Genomic DNA, 15,055 nt, shown 5'->3' on the forward strand with positions numbered 1-15,055 from the left:
ATTACAGTTTAAAGGGTGGGACAGAAAGATTGAATTTATATAAAACATCTGTCCCTGAGCTCCTGGGGAGGGTGTCCCCTCAGAGAGTCTCCTTCCCGTGGTTCCTCCTGCCAGAGCCCTGTACCATCTCTTTTCATCCTGGGGAAAAGTCACTGTTGTGTCTTTTAAAATCATTTGTATTCAGAGTTTCTATTTTTGGCATACTGGCTATATGTGGATGCAGATTCTGGGATTCTGCACAAATAGATCCAGTCCAGGCTAGGGGAGCTAGGGGCCTCTCTGCTCAGGGAGGCAAAGCTCCACAAAACTGCATCCAGGGCTGGGGTGCAAAGGAGGGGAAGCTGCAACCATTTACAATCGTGTCTTAGAGGAGTCTTTAATGGTGCAGGGAAATGTTCTGTATGAAGTTCTGTGGTAAAAAAAGAACTTGGAGAGAAAATGCCTGCTGTGGCCAAAGAAAAGTACTGGAAGAAAATAACCAAAATATTATCACTAGTTATTTCTCTATTTTCCAAACTTTCTGCAAAGAGCATATGTGATGCTTATAATCAGAAAAATTCCTCTTTTCTGTTATGTCTTAAATAGCTCAAGATTGAAAATTCATTGGCATGGCCACTGCACACATGGAGCTTGGCCTAGTGGAGGAGGGGCTCCTTGGGGGCCTCTGAGCAGGGTGACTGGGGGTGGAGCAGTCACCTAGAGTGCTGATCCAGGGTCATTTGGCCTGGAGTTTTCTGAGTCTCCAAGAGGATTGATTTTATATATTTACTAGTGTCCAAGCAGGACATGCTGGTGGCTTTCATTATCTCTGCTTCCCAGTCATGGGCCAGCATCACTGAGACCACCTCTCTGGGTCAGGCCCAGGGACATCACACCTGCTGGATGCAGAGTGTGATCAGTAATGGAGGCAAATGTTGGGTGTGGGGTAGGCGGGGACCCTTAGCTGAGGAGGTAGGCACTGGGAGAGGCTCATGGCTCCCTCCTTCTCCTTTTAGGGTGCTCTTGAAGTGGTACTCCCCAGCATCTAAAGACCCCCCTGGGAAATATAGAACCTAAATGCACATTGAGATATAAGGTGGCTCCTCCTTGATGGGCTACAGTATGGCCTTCTGTCTTCCAGGTTAAAAACTCCTAGTTACAAATCAGAGATGATAATATTTTAAAAAGAGAGAGAGAGAGAGAGAGACATAAGAAACAGGAAAAAAAAAAACAACAAAACTATTGACAGCAGGGAAAGTTGGAAATGACTCCAGAGTTCTATTATAAAAATAATCGTCGTAATAATGATATTATGTTCCATTTTTCAATGCCAGAGTGACATCGTGCTACCAAGGAAACTGTTTAAATCCTGTATTTTCCAAACAATTCTGTTTCCTTTGTTGATGTCATGTGTTGGGGATGCCACAACATGGCCCCAGATGTCATTTGAATTCTTTCACATCGGTTGGCACACGATGGGGAGAAAGGTTTTCCAGAATGACGCTGGCAGATTCCTGAGCTGTGTGGGGCTACCCGGCCGTGCCCCTGCACCCGGGGTCCCCTGCACCCCAGGGTCACAGTGTGTGCGGCCCTGAAAAGTACAGAGCAGGTGTGCACGGAGCCCCCTTGTGTGCTTTCAGGCATCCGCATGCTGGACGGCGACGTGACGGATGTGGTTGAGGCCAAGTCGCTGGGCATCAGACCCAACTACATCGACATTTACAGCGCGAGCTGGGGGCCAGACGACGACGGGAAGACGGTGGATGGGCCTGGCCGACTGGCTAAACAGGCCTTCGAGTATGGCATTAAAAAGGTGTGAGTCATCCGGGCTACGGTGGATCTCTCAGGGGTGGGGGGAATAGTAAAAAAAATTTTAACAATAAAAAAATTAGAGCGACACAGGCCAGAGTCCTAAAGTGGGACTAGGAAGGCTCTGCTGTGCCTCAACCAGTGTGATAGAGGAGTCATTTCGGGGCTCAGGGAAGTGGCTCTCTACCAAACTATTGGTAGAGAATATGGCTATTCCAGCAAGTGCCAGCTGGTCACCCACCAAGCCCAGGACTCTGTGCCTTGAAGCCTGACAGCCCCCAACTAAGGGGTGTGTGCAGGTGGGCAGTAGGGGTCTTAGTCTAACTACCTGGCCTGTTACCTGAACTGTGTAGGTAGAAGGAGTGTCCTGGGCCTTGAACCACCTGCCCAGAGAAACACCCAGCCATGGAGCTTCCTGTGTCCATCATGGACTGTGCACTAACCCAACATCCCACCCCTGCCACTGAACAGGAAGTCTTGGCCTTATTGACCTCACTGCCAGCACACAGCCTAACATGTTTAGGATTTCTTGGGTAGTGCCTCACCAAGGACTAAACAGAGCAAACATCCAAGCATGGGTTCTCCACTGACTGACTGAGGGGAAGCAGAGGACGCTGGCAGGCTTCTCCTCTTCTGGCCAGGAGGCCTACCCACAGTCACTCTGTGATCATTAGTTCTGGATCCTTGGGAGTCAAAATTGCAGGGGAAGGGGAGAGAGGGATCTGGAGATGACCCAGTTCTTATAAGCCAAGTGGTGAGGCAGATTTCTGGGTGAGGACAGCTTCTTGGAGCAGACAGACAGAGCTGCGGTCAGTGGCTGGGTAGCCCTGGGTGGCCCAACAAGCTCCAGCCCAGAGTTTAAGGTATGGCCTGGTCATGCTGGTGGGGCTTTGGGCAGGAAGTCCAAGCATCCCTGGGCCATCATTCATACTTCCAACTTCTCTTACGGGAGATGGGACAGTATGGCTGTAAAGGGGAGTGGCTCCAGTCCCTTTTATTATTTATGCTTTAAAACTTTTTTTATGATGAGACGAGCACTGGGTGTTATATTCTATGTTGGCAAATTGAATTTAAAATATAAGAAAAATTTTTTAAAACATTTGTTAAAATACTTAAAATACTGAGGTCCTTATTTTATTATAACCTGTGTACCGTGATTAAAAGGTGATTAATAAATATTTAATGAACAAATCAAATATTATCAGACGATTATATTAAAAGCAGCCTTTCTTTGTCTCCCCTGCCCATCCCCTAGTCCTACCCCGTAGAGGAGCAATCTTTTTTTTTTTAACTCTGTTCATTTTTTTCCCTTTCTTCTAAATAATATGATTTTATTGCTTTTCTGGATGTATTGATTTTGATCATTTTCTGTGACTTTTTTATGAGGTTTGACTCTTTATCTCTTAGAATGTCTCCAGCCTGGCATTTGACCTCATGGTCATGCTTGGTATACCATATATCTTCTCTTGTCTGCCATGATTCTAAGAAAATGCAAAGGCTGCTTCCGTCAGGTTGCTGAGCACCTGAGCTGTGCCAGGTGCTGGCTCAGGAATGCTGGAAGGGTCAAGTGTGACCAAGTCACCTGCTGCCTACAAGGGACTGCCAAGTAAAAATATCTTATCTTTCCAGTGCTCAGCTTCTACTACCTACTAGATCACATGGATCTCACTCTTGATGACAAGTGGAACACCCTAAAAGTGAAGCTTAATTTAAGCTGTAGATTAGAGATCACATTTTCTGTGTGGAAGATACTGCTTTGAACAGTATCAATCCTAAACCTGTGTCATGCTATAAGATGATATCGAAAGATTTGAAGTCTTAGGACAGGACCCCGCATTTCCTGGAGAGGTCAGTGATGGTTTTCAAATGATTGTTAGGTATCTCAACTCCACTTAGTTTTGTGTAGACTGAATCTGCACAGGACTTTGGAAAGTATGGAGCCTCAGTGAGGGGCTCTTTGCATTTCAGATTCCAAGTAGCATTGGCTTTATCAGGCTGTCAGGGTAGTGAGGAAGTTGCAGAGGGAACCATGTGGCTCCTCGTCATTCTTGTCACAATTTCTTGAAATACTGAGGTCATTTCATTTTTTCCCCAGTCATTCTGAAGTAAAATATGTCATATAGGGAGCCTTAAATCGTAGCTGTCTGAAGTTGTCACTGAAAATCTCCTAGAAATGTGATGATCTCAAACCAATCCACATTCCCCCATCTGTTTTTCCTCCTCGATGCCCCATTTGTCAGCTACAATCTTTTTCTGTCAAGTCAAACTTCATCTCTGGTAGGTGATGTGGTTTGGTGGTAGGAGACTTCAGAGGCCATAATTTGGCATAGAAGTGAGTCTGACTCCTCACGTGGCTTGTCATCCCCCAGCGGAGAGGCAGCCTCGCTGAGGCTGGAAACACTGGCCTTGTCCAGATGCCGGGCATTTGCAACCCCTCAGGAACCGTGCTTTGGAGTTCACAGATGACCCCTTCACCTCCCGGGGAAGGCACTGAAATATGTTTTGATTGGGTTGAGGTTGTAACTTTCCTAAACAGAAACACAAGTTCATGGCCAGGGTTGAACTGTCCTCTATAGCTTCTGGCCCGTGGCTTCCAAGACCTGGGAAGTAAAAATATAAAATGCTCAGAGACAGCTAAAACATCTCCTCAGACCTCTGATTCAGGTGTTTCCTCCACCTCATCCTTATGTCCTCTTTAGGAAAATTTGCAGGAGGAAGAGAGGTGTTCTGAGGCCTTGACACTTGTGAGAATGGATTGGTCAAGGAATAACTGTGCAGCGTGAGGTGGAAGATGCGGTCCTTTGGCATTTTCAGCCCTTTAGTTATTCAAAGTGGGGTCCAGAAGCAACCACATGGGCATCACCTGGGAGCTCAATAGAAATGCAGGATCTCTGCGCCCCCACCCCAGACCTGCCGAGTCTAAGCCTGCCATGTAGCAAGACTCCCAGTGACCTGCGTGCATGCTCAAGTAGAAGGAGTACTGTCTGGGGGCCCTACTTTGCAAAGTGACAGCCTTTCATTAATAATTTGGAGTGGAGTGGGAAGCATCTTACAGATGATTCTCATGGAATAAAGATAGGCTCTGATGGGTTAAATACCTTTCTCTTTTTTAAAAAAAAGATTTTGTTTATTTTGAGAGAGAGAGAAAGTGAGAGGGAAGAAGCATGAGCAGGTTGGGGAGAGGCAGAGGGAGAAGCAAGCTCCCCACTGAGCAGGGAGCCCAATGCAGGGCTCGATCCCAGAACTCTGAGATCATGACCTGAACTGAAGACACACGCTTCACTGACTCAGCCACCTAGGCACCCTAATATCTTTCCATTTTGATTTTAATTTATTTGAACTAGCTTATTAATCTTTCCATATAGGGAATTATATGCCCAGACACACCACACCCATTTCTATAGTACTTTGTGCTTTCTTCCAGAAGGTTGACCTTTTTTGCTAAATATGAGTAACCTTTCTGTTGAGCTCTTGGCCATGTGGACAGATCCACCTGGGAGACATGGAAAGCAGAATGAGCAAGGCAGTTTTGAGCAGCGAGCCTAAGGGATCTTCCATGAGGTCTATTGAGAGCCTCTGGTTAGAAACTGAAGGAAATGTCAGAGTCATGACAAATAGGCACAAAAAGGCCAGAATCTTTTTCTACTTGGTCTACAAAGTGGAGGAACATGAGGCTTTCAGAGCAGGTGGGTCTGCTCAGCCCAGGGTGGATTTGTGTTTTTGTTTTTTTTTTTTAAGATTTTATTTATTCATGAGAGACACAGAAAGAGAGAGAGAGAGACAGAGACCGAGACCCAGGCAGAGAGGGAGAAGCAGGCTCTATGCAGGGAGCCCAATGTGGGACTCGATCCCTGGTCTCCAGGATCAGGCCCTGGGCCAAAGGCAGGCGCTAAACCGCTGAGCTGCTCAGGGATCCCCCCAAGGTGGATTTGAACTCTGGGTGAGTGTGATGCATCCAGTCGACAGCAAAACTTGAGTTGAACTCTGTGGAGATCGCAGGATTTTGTTGCAAGTTTTCTTTAAATTGGCCAGTTGTTGAGCAGAAGTATCAATTTCCTTCCACATGTTTGGGGAGGAGGGTGCTTGCAAGGACACCAAAGTTATCAGCCCTTGTGGGTCCAGTTTCACAGAGATGGGTGTTGGCACTGATCTCTGGGGCTGGGTGTGTACCACCAACAGGTCCAGCCACTCAGAATGGGTCAGTTCCATCTTGGATTAGTTCATCTTTAACTAGTGTTTGTGACTGGGACAGGCACTTGGTTGGGTCAGAAATCATTGATTCTATGAGTGTGGGATAAAACAGCTGCCAGAACCAAGCCACTATCTTTCAAAGATTCGCTTTCACTTATATGTTCTTATAAATGAAAACTTGCACACAGGTGAGGCTGCTGGCCTTGGCTGGCATTGACCATCTGACTACTATTTTTTTTAAATGTTTAATTTATTTATTTGAGAGAGAGAGAGAGTGCACAAGCAGGGGGAGGGGCTGAGAGAGAGGGAGAAGCAGGCTCCCTGCTGAGCAGGAACTCAATCCCAAGATGCCTGGATCATTACCTGAGCCCAAGGCAGACAACCTACTGAGCCACCTAGGTACCTCATCTGACTACTTTAATGACTACCCATGGCAGAGACTCTGGGGAGCTCTCACAGGGTGGCCGCAAGAGGCTGTGGCATTATGGACCATGACCCATTTTACCTGTTTATCCTTCACCCAGAATTTACTGTCCCATCCCTTCTTTTCAAAATCTTGCCTGTTCCCCAAGACTTGTGCTTCTTCTTCTGTTTTTTTTTTAGGAAAATTCGCCCTCTGCCCCACAGGACCAGCTCTTTCATTGCCCATAGGACCAGCCCTTTCAATCTCGAAAAAAATTAATGTTATAAATTTGGCAGCAACTTTCATCTCCGTAATACTTGGGGCACTGCTTGCTCTTTGTGATGATAGGTCATTATGATGGAAATCACAGGCATGGCTCTGGGACAGAATATCTCTTTGAGGGCCCTTGCTTTTCCCATGAGGAACAGAGATGTCTTTCTGGGCCACCTTCTCAGTGCCATGCTGTGATTCAGCAGTGCTCCATTAATAAAAACGAGCCCACAGAACCATGTGGCATCCAAATAGTCTGAACACATCCTTCTCCAACCCTTTGGAAGGGACATTTGGAAGGAAGGACTTTCTGCTGGTGCGAGACCCAACCTGCAAGGTTCTGACTACCAGGCCTGACACCTTCTCCTTCTTCCTGTCTAGGGTCGGCAGGGCCTGGGCTCCATTTTCGTCTGGGCATCAGGGAATGGCGGGAGAGAGGGGGACCACTGCTCCTGTGATGGCTACACCAACAGCATCTACACCATCTCCGTGAGCAGCACCACGGAAAATGGCTACAAGCCATGGTACCTGGAGGAGTGTGCATCCACCTTGGCCACCACCTATAGCAGCGGCGCATTTTATGAGCGGAAAATCGTGAGTGCTCTTAACCAAGACAGAGCTTAGGATGCACGCCTTCCACCCCTTTGGGGGAAGTTTCTTTCCCTCTTTGCAAAAAGATGAGCCAGGTTGAGGCCAGTTTGAACCAGATCCCAGAGTACCGACCTCACCCATCAGTGAGCTGATTGTCCTGGAGGGAAACCCCAGTCCTTTGGCAACCATCCTCAGACCCTGCCTTTCTAATTTTTGCACTAAATACCAATTAAAACCCTCTCTGGCTTTAGGGATCTAAAAATAGCATTTAAGAATGGGGTGTATTCTCTGTGCCATGTCTCCTTTTAGCTCTCTAAATTTCTGTGGTCACACTGCTTGGGATCCAAGTGACCAGTTCAGTGTCAGTGTGCCAAATAGAGTTAAGAGAAAGTCTTGATTTTATACTGAAACATTTTAGAGATCCAAGTGTTCTTCTGGGCAATTCTTTCTCCCCAACAAAAGGACTTTCCCTGGACACTTCAAACTGTGCCATGGTTTCTGTCTGTTTCGCTCACTTCAGTGAACATCAAGTGTGATTTATCTTTTAAAAAGTGACTGTTTTCTTTTAGTAGATGGGTGGAATTGGTGCTTCCTCCTTCCCTGCAGGGTCTCCTACCTTAAGCAAAGTAAGAAGGGGGAGGATTTTTGAGCCGAAATTAATGCAGAATTCAAATGCACAGTCATTAAGTTGGTTTTTAGACATTTAAAAAAATGAGACCGGGGAGCTGGCCAGACATGGTTTAATTTTCAGGCAAGCTCACTAGCATCTTTTTATTTCTCCTGCTGCCAAGCCACATCTCTAGAAATTATTTGCAAATTTATTTTTACATCTTTCTGTGGGAGCATATAGGCTCCCTGTTTTCCACTTTGCTCCGTACCAGTTGAAGGGTCGGCCACGGCTGCCGGGCCGCCAGCCTGGTAGCAGCCTGGGCTAGTTAACTAAGGTATTAATTTATTTTCCTTTTCTACTGAAGCATGCACCCGAGACAGGCAGCTGAGCTTCTGAACGGTGTCCTGTTCATTTAGGCATCTAGCTCATTTGAACACGGACTTGCTGGAGTCTTGTTAAACAGGCCTGCTGGCTGGAGGTGTATGGGGTGGAGATTGTGTCATCGAACACTTTGTACTAGAGGCTTCATGCTGGGACGACTGTGTCTCCCATTCCTGGGAGCAGGGCTTGCAGCTTTATCTGCTTAATTAATCATACTGCGTGAGCAGGCATCTTAGGCATAAAATGCCTTAATTCTTTTCTTTTCTTTCTTTCTTTCTTTCTTTCTTTCTTTCTTTCTTTCTTTCTTTCTTTCTCTTCTCTGAGCAATACCATATGGGTCAGAAGGGTATAGTGGAGAGGAGGATTAAAGAGAAAAATCACTTAGTTGTACCTGCCGTGCTAGGCTTTGGGATTCTTTGAGTGTGGATGGTATTTTTGTCAAGTTTGTTGTTGCTGATGTCATTTTCAGCTCAACCAGAGCCAAGATTTTGCTCCGAGTCCCTTCAGAGAACCCACAAGGGGATAGGTAACTGCTCTGGATGGTTGGCAGCTTGCAATCTCTTTGGTTCAGGCAGGTGTCAGCTGGAAATCCAGGATCTGTCCCACCCATGTTCTCCTTTCCTCTCTGTCCAGCAAATGCCAGTGTTCGCTTGGGGGAAGGGATTGCCCAATGCTGACACATGACTCTTAATGAAAGGAACAACACCTAGCAGAGCATCTCTCATTCATGCCTTGGCTCTTTCTTTCATTCACTAAACTTGAGCAGAGTTCCAAATGCATGACGTTGGGTCTCAGGAAGTGGGGGCTGCCCCACCTTGGTTGAGCCATTCCCTCCCTTCAGATGGGCCCCTCTGCTTGCTTCCTCGTAGCCTTTTCTTAGAGGCTGGCCTCCTAACCCAGACACCCTCAGTGTCCCTCCCTGGGCAGCACTTACTGAATGCCAGTATGTCTCAGGTACCAGCTGTGACTCTTACCAGAAGTCTTGTGAGGGACGTATCATGACGCCTGTTTGCAGATGAAGATCCCAGGGTCAGAAGATGCATCCTTGTCCCAACTTCCCTGCCCTAAGCTGCCCCTCCTCAGGGAGAGGAGGAGGCAGGTCTCTGCCAGGGTTTCTGTGGGATCTTCCCAGTATATGTGTGTGAGACAGGCTGGGTCCTGTCTCACTGGGTGATTGTCAGCCCAACCGACCTGTGAGGATGGAAGATGCTCTGCTAGAAAGAGGATCTAGATTGTTATGACTGGGGAAATTCATTCTCCAGGGCTATGCAGCTCGGCTACTGGAGTCTTGCATTTAGTGTGGATCTTGCTTCCTATGCTCTTGTAACAAATTATCCTAAATTTAGCAGCTTAAAACAGCACAGAATTCTCATCTCACAGTTCAGGAAGCCAAGCAGTGCAGCAGCCTTGACTGAATCTGTATTCTGAGTCTCCAGAGGCTGAAATCCATGTGACAGCTGGGCCGGGTTCTTTTCTAGAGGCTCTCGTGGAGAATTCGTTCTGTGCTCATTCAGGTTGTTGGCAGACTTTAGTTCCTCGAGGTTATAGGACTGAGCTCGGGTTTCCTTGTGGGCTGTCTGCTAAGGGCTGTTTTCAGCATTTTCGGCCGCCCACATTCTTTGTCTTCCATTCCCCCATCTCTCCCTTCTAAGCTGGCAAAAATGGTTTGGGTCCCCCTTCTGCCTCAGCTCTTTGACACACTTTTCTGCCTCCTTCCATTTTCCAGGGCCCTACAATTACATCAGGCCCCCTGGATAATCCAGGATATTCCCACTGATTTAAGGTCTGCTGGTTAACTACCTTAATTCCACCTGCAGAGCGCACAGGAGTAGCTGAGGGCCAGAATCTCATCTGGCACACGTGAACCCACATGTGGTGATTCCACAGTGCTGCTTCTCCACTTCAGTTCACGGCAAGGTACAAATCAGTCTGTGCACTAGAGAGGTCCAGAATCAATATCCCCACCCAGCTGGGAGCCTATGCCCCAGAGGAAGGCCTGCAGAGCTTCCCCAGTGTGCAATCAGCTCTTTCCAAGGAGAGTGGCCAGCCTTGTCATCTCCCACAGCAGGCCCTGTGAAGGTAGAGAACACTCCAGGTTTCTCTGCTGCTGCAGATGGAACTGGGTGCTTTGGGACACTGTCAACTATCTGAGGAGGATGTCCTGGTGGGGAGTGATCTGTAACTTTCTGTGACTGGTCTCTGATCTGGCAGAGATGGTCTCTGGGTCACTTGCGCAACACCCCCCCCCCCCCCGCCATGTTTCCAGCTGCTCTGATGTCAAAGGTGACTTGGGGGTTGTTAACATGGGCTACGGCAGGTGGTCTTGCCTTGGGGACTCTGCCACAGAGGACCCCTCTTTGCTTCATTCTGTCTTATCTTTGTGTCTTAGCCCACACTCTGCAGCAGTGAGGTTATATGGCTTCCTGCTGCTCATCTTCTCTCTGCCTTGTCTCCCTGTTCCCACCCTGTGATTAGCTCACCCCTGCAGCAGTTCCGTGTTCTATGAATAAGAGCAAAGTGGATGAGCAGGGAGGAGCAGACACAAACCTTGATTGTAGAGATACATCTGTGTAACACCTTTTCCGACTAGGGGCCACACCTGTCCAGGCATAGCATCTTGAGCAGCCTCTGACATCTTCTGAGAGCTAACTTCACCTCTTGCTGCCCTGTCACCCAGGTCACCACGGATCTGCGGCAGCGCTGCACGGACGGCCACACAGGGACCTCAGTTTCAGCCCCCATGGTGGCGGGCATCATCGCCTTGGCTTTAGAAGCAAAGTAAGTTCCCACTTCCCTCCCCCTCTTTTCTTTTGTTTTCTCTTTGCTTTTATTGCAGTAAAATACACATAACATCAAAGTTACCATTTTAACCATTTTTTAAATGGACATTTCATCAAGCACATTCACCTTGCATAACTATCACCGTCGTTCATCTATGGAACGTTTTCATCATCCTAAACCCATTAAGCAGCATCTGCCTGCACTGGTCAGCTAGGATGTCATAACAAAATACCACAGACTGGGAGGTTTAGACAAAAGAAATAAATGATCTACCAGTTCTGGCGGATATAAGTCTAAGATCAAGGTGCCCAGCGGTGTTGGTTTCCTCTGAGGCCTCTCTCCTTGGCTTGTAGATGACCACCTTCCCCTTGAGTCCTGACACGGTCTTCCATCCATGTGTGTGTCTAGATCCTTTTATAAGGACACCAGTCATAGTGGCTTAGGGCCCACTCTAAAGATCCCATTTTACCTTAATTACCTCTTTAAAGACCCTGTCTCCAAATAAAGTCACATTCTGAAGGACTGGGGGTGAGGGCTTCAAAATATAAGTTTGGGAGGACACAGTTCAGCCTACAACACTCCCTGTGAACCCTTCTCCAGGCACTAGCAATCACCATTCCACCTTTTGTCTTTAAGAGTTTGTGCTAAACACCTCACGTAAGTGGAATCATACAGGATTTGTGTTTTATGACTGGCTCACGTAACAGTGTCCTCAAGGTTTATCCATGATGTAGAGTGGGTCAGGATTTCTTTCCTTTTTATGACCACCCTTAATGGATATGAAGAGATTCCTTTCCTTCTTTTTCCTTTTTTTTTATTTTTTATTTTATTTATTTATTTATTTATTTATTTATTTATTTTTTTTTTTTTTTTAATGTTTTAATTTATTTATTTATGATAGTCACATAGAGAGAGAGAGAGGCAGAGACATAGGCAGAGGGAGAAGCAGGCTCCATGCACCGGGAGCCTGACGTGGGATTTGATCCCGGGTCTCCAGGATCGCGCCCTGGGCCAAAGGCAGGCGCTAAACCGCTGCGCCACCCAGGGATCCCTATTTTTTATTTTTTTTAAGATTTTATTTATTCATGAGAAACACAGAGAGAGAAGCATAGACACAGGCAGAAGGAAAAGCAGGCTCCATGCAGGGAGCCTGATGTGGGACTCGATCCCAGGACTCCAAGATCACGCCCTGGGCTGAAGGCGGTGCTAAACCACTGAGCCACCTGGGCTACCCCCTCTTTTTCCTTTTTAAAGCTCACCATCTCCACAGATTGCTGAGTGGGCCAGAACCCCAAGCCTACCTCCCATTCTGTGTCACAGACCAAATTTCCACTTCGGGCTGCTACAGGTGCTCTTTATAAACTTTAGTTAATAAAACTGAGAATGCAGTGGTGACATTTTATCTGTCACAAGCCAAATAAAAACTCTAGAATTTTAGTGTCTGGATGATCAGAAAGAAGAGAGAGTTTACTACACATACAATCATGGTGTCAAAAACAAATTTAGATTGGACATCAAAACTAGCTCAGAACAACCCTGCCATTTGAGATAGTCAGTTGTTGTCGAGATTTTAAATGATTCAGAAAATCATATTTGGGTTACTTAAATCCTGACAGTTATGAATGTTTACATCTTGGTTTGTCCAAGGCGAAGAGCATACAACTCAAATGCTATCAGTTTAACAAAGGAATAGCTAAATGTGTTTTATTTTTAGGCCAAAATGTTAGCTTCTGTGTCCTGAGGCTCTTTAAGAAAAAAAAAAAAAATGAAATAATTACTTACTTGTGTGGAAAGTGGCATTCACAAACTTAGCAATTCACTGTTTTATATTTCCTTCCATTCCATATTAGAAACATGCAAGGAATTTTGTTAGTCAAAACTAAATAGAAAATAAGCTTCATTTCATGCCAGCCTGTCCCATTAAACTTGGCCTATGGACACATGAAAACTCTGGTAGTCATCTTCCTCACCCTTTTAGCTCCTCCTCAGAAATTTCCAGGTAGCTTGTGAAGCAAACTTCATGCTAGTCAAGAAAACAGCTTCAGCTCAGAGCATTTAAACCTGCAGAACTGGTCAAGGAAGGGACAGGTTATAACAAGGGACCCTGCAGACCCGAGGTGAGGAGATTGGAGACCAGGATAGCTCAGATGTCCAGAGAGTAGGCCTGCTCTCACGTTCCTGGCATTGCCTTCAAATTCTGCTCACTTCTACTGTAGAAGGCATCAGGACCAAGCCAAATATTCCTGAGTGGAGAAGGTCTCAGGGGGTCAGGGAGGGCCTGTGGACAGCATGTAACAAAAATGAAGAAAAACCCTCATGGGTAAGAATGGTGCAAAGGTCATCCTGGTTTGTGGCCATCTTGGTACTTCTCATCAGTCCCATCTTCATTGAAAAACATTTTCAATACCATGTCTTAGCTTTGTTGTTCATACAACTATATATACTTATTTATAGTATTTTATTTATTTTTTATTTATTTGAGAGTGAGAATACAAGTAGAGTACAGGGGAGTGGTAGAGGGAGAGGGAGAAGCAAACTCCCCCTTGGGCAAGAAGCCCAATGTGGGGCTCGATCCCAGGCCCTGAGATCATGACCTGAGCCAAAGGCCAGATGCTTAACCAACTGAACCATCCAGGGCCCCCTACAACTGTATGTTTTTTTATTATTAGAGTCCAAAATAAAATGGACGTCCTCATAATGAGACGATTTCTAACATTCTCCCTTTCTGCACCCATTCTGTCCTGAACTCTGAAGCTCATGCTGCCTGACATCTGTTGCTGAACTCCTAGGTAGACTGGCTGTAGCCATCCTTGAAAGGCCCTGTTGACAGGAGCAGTAATTTGCCAGGTCACACAGGTAACAAGGAGCACAGCCCCATCGGCTCTGGCTGAACTCTAAAGCCTATGCCTGTATGCAAGGGTGAGAGGCTCTGGGCCATGTGGGGCCTCAGAATCCCCCCTGAATGATGAGGTTGGCCATGAGCCCTCAGGAGAGGCAGTAGGTAAAGGGAGAAAGCCAAGCAAGGGCCTGGAAACTTCACTGATAGACATCATTGCGGGGAGGTGGCTAGGAGGCCAGTGAGGCCCTCTTACAGTGGCAGGAGCATGCTGGAGAAATCAAAGAAGACTGAGGCTAGCAACTGCAGAGTGAGCCCCAAGAGAGGATGCATGTGTGCTCCAAGACTCAAACCACAGTGAGGTCCCAAGGGACAACAGGCAAAGAGGTAGAAATGTAAAATGGTGCAGCCACTGTAGAATCCAGTGTGGGGATTCCTCAAAAGCTTAAACAAAGAATTACCATGTGATCCTATAATTCCACTTGTGGGTATATACCCAAAAGAATTGAAAGCAGATACTTAAAGAGCTCTGTGTACACTACGTTCATAGCAGCATTACTCACAGTAGCCAAAAGGACGAGGTATCTGGAGTACCTGTTGAGAGATGAACGGATACACAAAATGTGGTCCATACAAGCCTTCAAAAGGAAGGGAATTCTGACACCTGCTACATACAACATGGATGGACCTGGAGGATGTTATGCTGAGTGAAATGAGCCACTCACAGCAGGACCCATACTGTGTGGTTCCATTTATATGAGGTTCCTAGAGTCATCACATTCATAGACACAAAGCAGAATGGTGTGGCCAAGGAAGGGGCTGGGGGCAGAAGGAAATGGGCAGAGATGGCATAGAGTTCCACTTGGGGAAGATGAGATGGGTGGTTTTTTTGGACGTAAAACAATGTACAGGTACTAATTGGCTCTGCACTCTGCCCAGAAAAATGGTTAAGGTGGTCACTATTATGTTATGTATATTTTTAAACACACACAAAGAGTAGGTGACAGGAAAGATAGTTGTGGCCACTGTGGGTGAGGGCAGGCCCTAGTCAAGAGGAGCAGGTGCAGGCTGCACAGAGGGTACTTCAGCCTCTGTCTGGGACCTGGTCTTGATGCTGTGGGCTAAGGGGGTGATGACAGAGTCTCATCGTAAGTTGGATCCTGGTTTCCTGTGGTGTTAAAAAGGCAAGACAATGTTTCATAGA

General features: G+C 46.6%; 1 protein-coding gene across 3 annotated transcripts in view; it reads left to right on the forward strand.

Moving 5' to 3' along the window:
* PCSK6 (proprotein convertase subtilisin/kexin type 6) overlaps nucleotides 1-15,055 on the forward strand; it is a 185,709-nt gene that overhangs the window by 97,301 nt on the left and 73,353 nt on the right. For all 3 annotated transcript variants that reach the window (XM_077869348.1, XM_077869356.1, XM_077869366.1), the window contains exons 7-9: nucleotides 1,620-1,792; nucleotides 7,034-7,246; nucleotides 10,912-11,012. In XM_077869348.1, coding sequence (XP_077725474.1) covers nucleotides 1,620-1,792; nucleotides 7,034-7,246; nucleotides 10,912-11,012 — 487 coding nt within the window. The remainder of the gene's footprint in view (nucleotides 1-1,619; nucleotides 1,793-7,033; nucleotides 7,247-10,911; nucleotides 11,013-15,055) is intronic.

This window comes from Canis aureus, chromosome 2, assembly GCF_053574225.1.
Source record: "Canis aureus isolate CA01 chromosome 2, VMU_Caureus_v.1.0, whole genome shotgun sequence".
NCBI lineage: Eukaryota > Metazoa > Chordata > Mammalia > Carnivora > Canidae > Canis > Canis aureus.